Genomic DNA, 12,507 nt, shown 5'->3' on the forward strand with positions numbered 1-12,507 from the left:
TATTTCAGTGACTACACACTCATCAAAGCTGTTCAATCATTTATTGGATTAAACATTTACTTTGGCAAAAGTTCACACTAAGACTAACTGGAAAAAGCAGATGGATCCAGCTAGACAGTAAGTCACACTTGTTCGTTCGTAATCTGTCGGTGTAACCATCCTGCAAGACTCCTTTGTTAAATGTAGTTCTGATATTCCTCCCTTATGCAATCTCCCCACACTGTTGTATAGACTGTGCTTGACTATACTACTGTAAATATGCAATACTACTATACTTTATACTACAAAGATAGAGGTAAAGGTATAGTGAAAGGAAAAAAGACATAAACTAGCATTTGAAATTATTTTGGAAACTGATGTTATCTCATTAAAGTGTAATAATTACGTAATTTTATGATGTATAAGGCACAAAGAAGACGTGATAACATGTTTCAAAACGTGTTTTTTTTTTTACTGGAGGAGACTTTAAGGGAGACAAAAACAAAGCTGACGTGATGGGAGTCATTTCATTTTAACAGTTGAACTCAGCAATGTCTGGAGTTTCAAGCACAATTTATGTTCTGCACGTCTGAGAGAATTCAGACACCTCAAACGCACATTTATCAAAAGCTTCTGAGTTAAGAAAGAGATAGATAGATGTACTGTGAATAGGTTTTCGTTAACTTCTGACGCAAATTTTCAATTACACAACCTCCTCTGAAGGGAAAAAATGGAAAATGGAAACATTTGATCAAAATTGGCTTTTTTCCAAAGAAGTGCTGACCTTCAACATCATTGCAAAGGGACAGTTGACAGCAACAAATATGTCCTGAGAACGGTTCTGTGAAGAAAAGAGGGAACATCTTTTTTGAAAGTAGGCGTCCTATAAAGAGGCACTTGCTGTCTATATAGATTCCAAACCAGTGGTAGTTGTTGCACACCTTTAGTTCTGCTGTTACCTTGAGGAAAGACTCAGTATCTCGACTTATTAAAACTCCTTTAAAGACAGAGATCAAATAAGTTCATCTGATCTCGATTAAGTTCGTTTTCATAATGAATAACATTCGGCTCTGTACAAACCTCCATTAGAAATTATGAATTATAAATAATCTACCTACTAATTCCACAAACGTCTCCAGGTCCGTATGTGGAAAACATGAGTCACAGACCTCTCAACTTATCAGCTTCTCACTTGACATGTGTATTGTTAATATCCCGGGAAGTGCAGCGCTAAGGTTGGTGGGATTTGGACATGTTGAATAAACAGGGACCAGCTCTCGGTGGCAGTCAGTGGGAGTTCAGTTATTCATTCAAACTTATATATATATATATATGATTTGTTTTATTACTGTTCATATATAATATGATTAAAACCAAATTCTGTTTAATTTTAGGAAAAACATTGACTATAAAATCTTCACTGCAGATAAACCAGGTAGGATGAAAATAAAGTTTTCTAACTCCACTCTGCACCACAGACTGTTTATAAAAACCTCTGCACACAACGTTCAGCACACAAACAATAAGAAGTGACAGTATATTGTAAAACTGTTTGAGGAGGAGTACAGACGGGTGTGGAATGGGCTCTAGTCATGTAATGTAAACTACAAACAAATTTCAATACAATAAATTAGAATAGATGAAATAGCTTAAAGTGATAGTTAAATTGTTGACCTTGGCCATATGACTACTAAAATCCTTTCAAAATTCTGCCAATTCTTTGGCTAATGATGTGTACTGGGTGAACAGGTTGTTAATATAATGTCACATGTGGGGATGCATCAGATAAAAAAAGGATCTGTTCAGAACCAGATTATTTTCCCCACATGATTGTTGTTATATGTACAAATATACAACACATGCTTGTTTGTAAGCATAAAAGCAGCCTGGTTCACATTTTGGCTCGATAGCCATTAGAAATCTTGTCTTTGGATATTCAGGTGTAACTGTTTTCACACAACAATCCCATCAACTGTCACTGTATTCATTTTGTGCCATTTTTATCTGGTGTTCAGATACTGTATATACTCAGGTGGCTTATTCTGTGGGCCTGCTTTAGTGTGAGAATGAAAATTCACACAACCACAAGGTTTTGCATTAAACCCACGGACGACTCTGCCTCTTACCCTGAGGTCAAGAGGTGACAGCTCAAAGAACGCCTTAAATCATGAGAACTGCTTTACCTTTCAGTGGAGCTGCAGAAATGCACCTACACTAAGTCAGTAAAGTCTGTGGATTTATCCGGATCTGAACGTTTCCCCTGTGTTGAATATAAATCAGCCATCATTTGGTTTGACTGTGGGTTCAGTGTGAGCCTGACAGACTGTGAGGGTGAGTGATGGTTGGAATGTGGAGACAGGCAGAGGGCAACAAGCAGAACTCTATTATTACCCTCTATAGAGTCAAACAGACATTTGGAGTTAAACAAACAGGCAAACAGGTTCACTATTTTAAGCAATAATCATAATAACACCTCCCTGTTTGGAACATTCAGTGCTGTTAACTCAGTTGTTTCTTGGAGATTTCTGAATTTTATTTCCAGCCAGTAAATTGAGAAATTGGTGAGTATTTGAAGTGCTGAGCCTTAATATAAAAATATAAAATATAAATATAAAAATAACACTCATCTTATGACGACAATGAAAACTGGATATGAACATGACATAATCGTCTTTATATTCATTATAAAATGAATACAGCTCTATCAATATATTAAATCTATAGTGCATTTTAATGAGATGACCTCTGAGCCCCTGTCAGAAATTACAGTAGTTAAAAAGAATCTAAATCGATCAATGTTGAGGCTCTTAAATGTCACAAAATAGTGAGATTCTACAATATTTCTTCTTGGCAACCACGCTATGATCAACATTATAGACGGTGGTTATTGTTTAGGTTCAGCAGCTAAAACAATTGGTTAACGTTCATTGATACAGGTTTTAAAAAAATCTTAACTGCAGATCTGTGTGATTGGACGGGAACTCTGTTTTAATAAATGATAATTCATCCAGAGTTTGTCAAGATATTATTTGGACAACATGGCTCCACCTCCTCCCACTGTCCAGAAATGAGGCTACAATATCCCGTGCACAAAGCTGCTATATCTTTCAAGATGGTGTCATTTTGTTGCCAGAGTCTGCAAAGTAGCAATTAGGGGATGGAGCTGTGGTAACAGGGTCCCGTCGATACACAAGCTCAACCAATCGTGTATCTGTCTCAGCTGTCAACCACTGCAGGTCTCAGTACGGGAAAAATTAGAACTTGGAACTATACTAGAGCAGTACTGCAACCGCTTTTCGAACTAAGCAACTCAAAGATCGATCTGTGACGTTGATTTTGTGAAGGTTTTTGTTTCTGAAAGATGTATTAACTGTTTGTGTTAACAATAAATGAACCGTGTTGTGTCCACACCTCACACTCTCTATGTTAAACCATGTGTTGATGTGTGGCAGACAGTAGCTTCAGGTGTTTGTGTGATAACCCACAGTGTGTGATCATGTCCACTGTGGCTCTGTGGCTGCTTCAGATGTAAATCATGATCACATTGGTAGCAGCTAACCTGCTGCGTGTATCAGTTGCAAACTCACCCTCTTCACTCTAATGAGGGCAGCCCTCATGTGATGAATGATATAAGTACCAGGCTAATAACATGTAGCTCTGCTGCTTCATCCCAATACACTCTGTACATGTGCTACATTTAAAAATATGAGTGTACAGAAAGTGTTGGCTGTTGCATTTTCATCTTTCCAGGCACAAAGTGCACGTGTGACAGACTGTGGTGAGTCACTGCAGGTTATTTTCTTATATTAGGTTGAAGCTGCTCAGTGTTGTAGCCTGATGATGCTGACTCCCTCTGCAAAATGATCTTCTTCAGCTAAGAGGACATTTCGCCAGAAAACAACGTCTACAGTAATTCTGCAAGAAAACATTGCATCCTGCGTTTGTGTTTCGTTTTTTTCTTTCCTGCTGGGTATAAAAGTTCAGGAAGCATAAAGCTGCCACTGGAGGAGTTTATTATTCTACAGAAAAATAGCCTGAGAATATGTCAAAAAAAAAGATTTTGAAATCTTAAGTACATTTTTCACAGATATACTGTAAGAGGCACAAATTGGGCCCCGCATGTTCTTGTCGAGCCCAATTCAGTGTAGTTTCTAGAACTTTTAAGGAACAAATGTGGAACAGTTCAGTGTGAACCCAAGGTTCAGTTTCTAAAGTCAGTTCAGACAGAACATTAAAAGGTCCCCGGCTGGAACAGGGACCGGAAACCCTGGATATAGATTCATGTCAACAGTCTGGGGTCAGAGCAGCTTTGTGAAGCTGGAGGCACACCAGTGTTTGAGCCTATGCTAACATTAGTGTGCAAAAATTCTCACAATAATGCTAATATGTTGATGTTAAAAAACAATGTTATCCATGGACACCACCTTAGTTAAGAGTGTAACCATGGTGATGTTTTCTAATGTACTATACTGATTTGCTAGAAGCTAAAAAAAATTGATTTATTCATGAAATGTTTAATATTGAAAATTCATTTTAGTAGTTTGGGATATAAAACACAAAGAATAACAATCTGGAGGGCAGCAGCCCCTACAGTGTTATACATATAGTATTATATAGAATCTTAGAGAAACCAAGTGCACGTGACCCAGCCTGAATTAGTGGTTTAACAGACATGTTCAGCGTCTAGTTTAGCAAGCTGAGCTAAATGTAAAGATGACTGACCCAAATCAGTTTGTCATCTGTAGACCCTGCAGCCAGCAGAGTTCATTCTCTACAGCATGGGGCTGACTTGGAGAACAGTAAATGTACAATTGAAGACAAAGTTAGTTTTCGTGTTGTTAACAACAGGCAAAGTAGATTTTATGACTTGTTCCACGCTAACATACATAATAAGTATTATTGTACTTTACTGAACATTTGAATTCCAAAAATGTTTGGTGCGTTGTTAAATATTAATGAGGAAACAATCTGGAGTGTAGCAGTCCCCAGCAGCAGAATATTAGACGAACCAAAAACAGTTCACATAAACCAGATTGACTGGCGCCTGTAAAGAACAGAGTGACTGCCAGGGGTAATTTTCATTTTACATGATTGCAGTTGTTTTAGAAAGTCTGCTGCATGGATAATGGCACTTAAAACTGTTTATTGTTCATTCATGAATGCAACATTCTGAGGTTTGCATCAGTCTGTAATGAAAGCACACTCACAGAGGAAGAGTTTGGTTTCTGCGACACCGTCCAGGCTCTGATGAAGTCTGCTTCTCTCCTCTTCAGAAAACTGATGGAAAAAGTTCTTAATCTTTAAAACGTCTTGATGGAAATAAAAGAGGAAGTTACAAACATGTGTGGAACTCTACAGGCACCTTGGCCAGTCCTTGGATGCTCACAGCAGAACAAGAGAACATAAAAATGGTTTAAATGCGACGTGTTCCGAGTTCTACAGAGAGCAACACTGACTCACTGATTACATCACTATCTTCAGCTAACTCAAGGATGCACAAAATCAATGCTCCTGATGCAAATGCACAGTGGGAATTCACTTTAAAGCTAATAACATTAAGCTCAGAGCACTGCGATGTTGGCCCACATTGTAATGTTATGTAAATCTGACCATATGACAACCTCATTTAAATTACATTGTGTGAGATTATGCATGATAGTGGCCCATTTTGCTCCCTTGTGCTCATCTCTGCTTCCTGGTAAATCATTCAAGCCATAATTCAGCATATTACAAGAAGACATTCAAAAATGCCGAAGCAGGCCCCTGGAGACTTGACGCTGGGATTTTATGCAGAAGAAGAAATTGGTGGGTACATCATGTTGGCTGAAGGGCCCATCACTCATCAATTTGTTTGTAAACACCAGATTTATGTGCAGTAAAGCAAGTCCTCGGCTAAAGTGCTGCAGGGCTTCTCATTCTCAGACACGCACACGCAGGCAGACAGGCAGACACACACACGCAAACACACACGCAGCTGACACACACACACACACACACAGCACGGCCTGCAGCATATTTAGCAAAAAATTACGAGGAAATCTCCACGTTGCCGGCGTGCCTAAATCTTCAGTTTACTAAAAGAGGAATAAGGGGGTGAACACACACTTTACAGTTCACGTCAGAGGCAGGAGAGCAATAAGCTGGTGATATAACTTCTCTGTTTACTGTCAGCACCAGACTGGCGGTGGATAAATATTTCTGTTTGATTTCAAACTGTAATGTACGTCACTTGTAAGTGATCAGACAAAACTCGGCTACTACTTTGTCTCAAACATTTAAAATATTTTACAGGTTTCCTCCTTTTGTCCAGAGATTCATTTTGTCTCTGCTCGAACAATTCAGATTGCTGTTAGAATGAATCTGTAGGAATGAACTGAAACACTCGTGACTTACTGCTGACATGTGGCTCGCAAGTAAAGATGACAAATGGAAAAGATTAAATCAAGCGGTCTTGGAAAGGCGACAGAAAATAAAAGTCTTTTCAGGAGGTCTTTAAATTATTCTAACAACTCCATCACGCTGATGGCAGCAGTAAGCAGACTTGCTGATGGTGGCCACTGCTCACTGTATCTCCGTGGTAATTAAACCGTTGTCCCAGATGTACACTCAAAAGTCTATTGCGAGTGTAGGATTTCTATTAAGCAGGTGATTCCAATTCATCTAAAGGGCACTACAGAGCGCAGCATGAGAAAAGAGGAAATGAATCTGCGCTGTGTAAGCACAGGGGCATTTGCAGCCACTGAAGGGCTTTTAAATGACTCTTGAAAAGAGTGAAGGAGCCCTGGGTTATACTTGTTGGAAATAAATCTCTTTCATCTGCAGGTACGCTGCGCAGGAGGTCACTGCGAGGTTGCAGCGGAGCGCCAGGAGAAGAGGGAGAGAAAGAGCTCATTACCGGGGGAAAATCCATCGGACCAGGAGTCAAAGAGCAAGTGTTAACCAGCGACAAGGGGGGGTTGGGGGGGGGGTGGGGGCTTTCCCGGAATCAGAAAGAGATTCTAATATCCTCTCATGTGATCTGACAGGAAGAAGACTGGGAGCACATAAAGATGCAGAGAAGTGATGCTGTTGCAAAAGCTTTTTATTGAAGAAGAGAAAACAACAGTCGACTACATGCCCCTTCCAATGATGAAGAACAGATGAGACGCTTAACTTTATCAACAGGGGGTCAAGCTCTCTCACACACAGCAGCGTTTCAGACTGCTGCTGGTCTTAAAGTCACCGCACCTGATACAGACACCCCCTGTACGGACTAACAAACAAAAGGCAGCCTGTTTATTTACTTTGGCAAAACACAAGTAAACAAGGCAGCATCTTGAGGCACAGCGACATATGAACAGTTTAGTGATTCAGTGCTGCTCAGCCGAGGGCACTTTTACACACTTGGGTAGAACAAAGACAGTAACACAACACAAATACACTGAAAATCATTAAATGGTCTCTGTACTTAAAGCATCAGACGTCTCGAGTAGATTCATGTCGAATATGCTCCCACAAACATGTGTGATGTGTCCGCTGACAAATCCAGCAAACAGGAGTGTAACACAGCTGTAATGGCACAATGAAAAACTAAAGCATAGATTCACATCTGTGCTCATGGACCAGACCAGGGTACACATTGTAAAATACATGCTAATAATGAAATACTGAAAAAAATGAATTTAACACCTAAAACCACGAAAGACTTTCATCAGGATGAGTATTATGGTGATTCTGGTTTTGCGAGTTTGGTTTATGTCACATGTTGTGTTAAGGGTTTTATAGAAGCGGCTGGATCAATGGAGCTCTGTTTTCTGTTTTCCAAAACAGTGAAGGTGCACAACATAAAACCAGAACAATGAGCTGAAAGACACTAAAGTTTGGGAGCTGAGTGAAACTGCAGAATCTGGCTACGATTCTTTGTGGGATCGTCACCAGGAGCAACGCGTTTTACATTGCACTCTATTACTGAATCTACTGTTAATATACAAATGATTAGCACAGCTTTAAATGACCTCACATCTTATATGCTGGCTAAAATATTTAAAGTTGTTACACAGTAATGTTCTCTTACATCAATTACATTAAATTCCCTTTAACACACTGTTACAATTTGTTCTTCCTCTCACACCATGTGCTGTGAAGACGTTTACTGCATGTTTCATTGTTTTTCATATAAAATGTCTAATTTAAGAACACTCACTCTGCAAAGATGCAAACTACTTCTTTCCACAGATGTTTGATCTGAAGCTCCCATTTACTCTGCGCTTCCTCAGACTGTCACAGATGAAGTTAAACAACTCTGGAATGATTCAACAGTGTAATAATAGTATAACAATGTTGTCCCAAGAGCGTGACATCAGAATAATGCATCACAACTTTAAGGCTACTATAGAAAACTGAGGCGATGAGTACTGAACGAGCTCTGCACCTGATACCTGAAGAATAATTTCAAATGAGAACCACTATACTGCTTTTTTAAATTCATCGACTGCCGGGATGAAGGATTGTTTTCTCTGCCTCTGGAGTCACTTTGACATCTTCATCTGTGTTTTCATCAGCAGATGTAAAACCCCTGTTGTAACCTTCAACACTGCTTGTCTAATTATCGCAGCAGGTCACAGGGCCCCGCAGCGACCTTTAACACGCTGCCTGCGTCACATGCTAACTCCGCCCGATGCTCGGCTACATCTATGAGCTGAAACCTAGCAACGTACAGTAAGTGACATAATGATATATGGAGTGTGGCTTTTTTTGTCCTCTGTTGCCTAGAAACCAGAGGTAATCAGATGTCTCAGGTGTCAAATGGCCACAGTCAGCGATGGAGCTTGTGTAAGTGGAGGAGACAGAATAAGCAGAATATAAGTTTTGTTTGTAACTTGAGAAAAGACCAATAAAATGATAAAACATGCTCACGATGGATATAAATAGACTAACTAGCTTGAGTTTTGTGACACCTTTGAGACACTTAAACATGTTTTTAAGACACACTAAAATTTCTTTCTCAGGCGCTGCACTGAGATGATTTTTCTGAAGCTGCCGAGGTCTTGCTGTCGGTTGGTATTTCTCTGTGACCGATGAACTGTCTAGCTAAATATGCGCGTCAGATATTGATGAAAAAAATTCCTCAGGATATGGAGTTGAGGTTGCCTAACCTTCGAGAGAAGCAGCCTCCCTCTGCTTCCCGCTCGAGGCGTGTGAGGCTGCTTCTGTCTGTGCACGCAGTGCGTCTGAGAACCAAATAAACAGAGTTCACACTCCGTCCCACCTTCTCACCTTCAGCTCAAACACAAGTTTTTACTGGATGTTAAGGAATATTAAAAACTTCAGTCTTTTCCTATAATTCTGCTGAAGGCAATTTGTTGTAATCACAGTTAATTAATGAATGATCTTATTAGCACATACATTTACATTGTGTTACCCTGGTGAAATAGTGCCACACTCAAACTGATCTCACAAGTCTCCTGTGACCACATTCAGATTATAATACATAAAGTAAATAGAGATTCATTTGTTCGTATAATCACTTTCTATCATGTCCAGATGGCACTAAACTTAATGTGAGAGGAAAACACCAGGAAGAAGAAGAGAGAAGTCTCCGTAAATAATAATGTTCATAACCTATAAATACACATGCACAGGACATTTGTAATCAGGGGTTTTAAAAACTCTGGTTTGTGGTGATGTGGTTTGACTGTAAAAAAACAGTCCAGATAATGAACTGGCCGACCAGTATGAATAACATTGTCTATGGTGTTTAAAGGTACCCTGTGGATGATGTAAACTAAGTTAAGTTTGGTTTAATATCACAATTTGTCACCAAAACATATTGTGTGTATCCTGCAACAAAGATTTATATCCATCGAATGAAAAGATTTTGCAGATTCACAAAACTGTTTGTTTTTAAAAATGTTCAATGTTTACATCCTCTTCACGAGCGTGTAGTCTTCTCTACTTCACTGACAATATTGTTGATCAGTGAAATGGTGTGAAACCAGTTGTTAAAAGTGTTCATATCATATCACCCACATGCACTGTGACTCCTATTGCCATGGATATTGGACCCTTGGATGATGTGCATGTTAAAGGTGCCTGACCCCTCCTACATAAACGCCACACCCCGAAACTAAAATCCTCTTAATAGTCATTTCACATCTCTTTGTGTCTCATTGCGATCGTTTTGTAGTCATTTAGTGTCTTTGTCGCTCTCACTGAGTGAGGAGACACCAGGAATGAGTGGTGAAAATTCCACAGGGTACATTTAACTCACCATCTTTAAATGTCTCATTAAATCAGATCAAATCAAGCAGTCAAACTACTGGTCCATCACCTTTAGTGGAACAAACAATAAAAATAAAATCATATGTGGGAAAGGTCCCTTCTTCACCCATCAACGTTAAACAAACACTAGATATAAAAGACGGCAGTCAATACTGACACACAGCACAGTGACGCACAAAGTCAAACAGTACCAGCATAGTCTGGATTAAAGGATTAATATAAGGACACTTATGCTTGGATCTGTACAGGTAAAATATTTCCTTATTCATAAAATTTCTTATAAAGTGTCAATGCAATTAACATTAAAAATTGCATAGCCATGTCATATTGTTTTTTTCCCTGCCAGACTGCTTACAGTGCAGTCACTGATCTAATCCATGGCATGGTAATTGATCTATGGTCTATCTGCTCTAACAGGCCATGTTTCTATGAATGGAATGTCTTGATTGTACAGTTCAGGCCAACACAAACGTTATATACTGTTTATATCAAAGCAAAGTCTACAGGAAAGTACAAAGACAATATTATGTTAAAAAAGGAGAATTGCATTTATCGACCTGGTATTTCAGTACCTCCAGGAACGGTGCACCGACAAGATTTTGTTCTGTGTCTTGTGTTTCAAGCGATCCACACACTGAATGAAATGTATCATATAGTTGCAAACAGAATTACTACACACGGCAGCTTAAATTCAATTCTTTGGTGTTCAGTTATGCAGAACTGTTCTATAATAATAAGCTTCACTGTGTAATTCCATTCCTCTGTGTGTGCTGTCAGCGCATGTGCACTATAATAAAGATGAAAGAATAAACTAAATGATTTACTGAACGCTCCGTGGTTTTTCTGAACACACTCACACACACACACCCACTTCACCTGCAGGGCACATGTGTCAAACATCCTGCATGTTCTCGTGCACTCAGATTTTAGATCACGAGAACCAGTCAGTGTGTAAAATTTGGGTTGCATGCTTAAACGCATGGCTGTGCACAGTGGCTGGAAGATACTGGCTGAAGATAATTATGATATGAGATAATAACACTGAGTGATGATGTAAATTGTAACTGATGGATTCAGAGTAATACAACAGTTTAACACTTTGGGGAAAAAACGATTATTTGCTCTCTTGTTGTAAGTTGGATGAGAAGTTTAACGCCACTTCTATTTTTGTATAGTACCTTAATGTTAAGACTGGGAATGGGGAAAATAGCTAACAGAGATCTGTCCAGATAAAAAAAAAACTAATCTGCAAATGAGCTCCTCCAATGCTGCCCATGTTGCGGCTTTATGGTGGTGGACGGTGGTGGGTTATGTGTAGGAATATTTCTTGGCCAGAAGCAGCAAATAACCCCCTTGAAAAACCACAAATGAGATACAAGATTATTGAGCTTCGTGGATATAGTTTGGTGGGTGGAGGGAAGCATTTCAAGGAGCCTTCAAAGTAGGACAGCCCCTGAATTGAGACACGAGCACTGTCTCTTCTGCTGTGACTGTACTGAGTCTATAGATAATATAGGTGAACATGTGATGGTCTTCTTTGTTGCTGAAGGTGAATATAGAATATATTCAAATGTGTATATATGGTGAATGCAAGTGGGGGATGGGTATGCCTGCGAGAAAGGGAGGGAGTGAAGGAGAAAGAGTGAGAGAGAGCGAGCGTTGGGTTATCACAGTGGAGGTGACCGGGCGCCGGCTTGTTCAGAGGTCAGTGGTGGCCTTGGCGGTGAGGGCCTGGATGCGGCTGGTGTTACAGTTTTTGCAGAGGACGTGTCCGTCCAGAGGGTAGCAGCCCTGGTTGTCCCCCTCTGAGAGCAGAGAGCCACAGTCCTGCAGGACACAGATACTCCGTAAGTCCACAAACACAAACACAACCGTTTGCCACGCTTAGCGATTAGACACGTTCATACACCCGCAGAGCTCACGCCCTGAATGAGACGTTTACAGCTGTTGAAACTATCAGGAGGCTCTCTAAGTCAAACACAGTAATTTGGTTTTCCATGAGCTGGTGAATCTGTACCAGCAACAGCTGATTATTACTGCGTAATCATTTCTTGAAGTTAATCCTAAAATGTTTTTGTGTTTATATAAAAAAGATTGTTTTCTACTTCTATTCCTCTTATGTTAAGTTTCATCTTGTGTTTGCTATTTCAACTTTTTTTGTGCAAGTGAACATTACTAATATTTAGCCATGCTAGCAGCGAGGTGGATGGATATCTGCAAGTCAGTCCACGATTTTGGTCCAGATTGAAATACATAAACAACTTTAAA

At 39.6% G+C, this 12,507-nt stretch overlaps 1 protein-coding gene and 1 long non-coding RNA gene across 5 annotated transcripts in view; one reads left to right on the forward strand and one right to left on the reverse strand.

Annotated features, from left to right (window-relative positions):
- LOC138407249 (uncharacterized) lies at positions 1–7,141 on the forward strand. The gene is made up of 3 exons (XR_011240674.1): positions 1–117; positions 6,802–6,911; positions 7,009–7,141. It is a non-coding gene; the product is annotated as an uncharacterized lncRNA (long non-coding RNA).
- Positions 7,043–12,507, reverse strand: part of lpp (LIM domain containing preferred translocation partner in lipoma) — a 150,487-nt gene continuing 145,022 nt past the window's right edge. For all 4 annotated transcript variants that reach the window (XM_020080694.2, XM_069522493.1, XM_020080695.2 and 1 more), the window contains one exon: positions 7,043–12,066. In XM_020080694.2, coding sequence (XP_019936253.1) covers positions 11,938–12,066 — 129 coding nt within the window. In that variant the 3' untranslated portion in view covers positions 7,043–11,937. The remainder of the gene's footprint in view (positions 12,067–12,507) is intronic.

Source organism: Paralichthys olivaceus, chromosome 3, assembly GCF_024713975.1.
Source record: "Paralichthys olivaceus isolate ysfri-2021 chromosome 3, ASM2471397v2, whole genome shotgun sequence".
In the NCBI taxonomy this organism is placed as follows: domain Eukaryota; kingdom Metazoa; phylum Chordata; class Actinopteri; order Pleuronectiformes; family Paralichthyidae; genus Paralichthys; species Paralichthys olivaceus.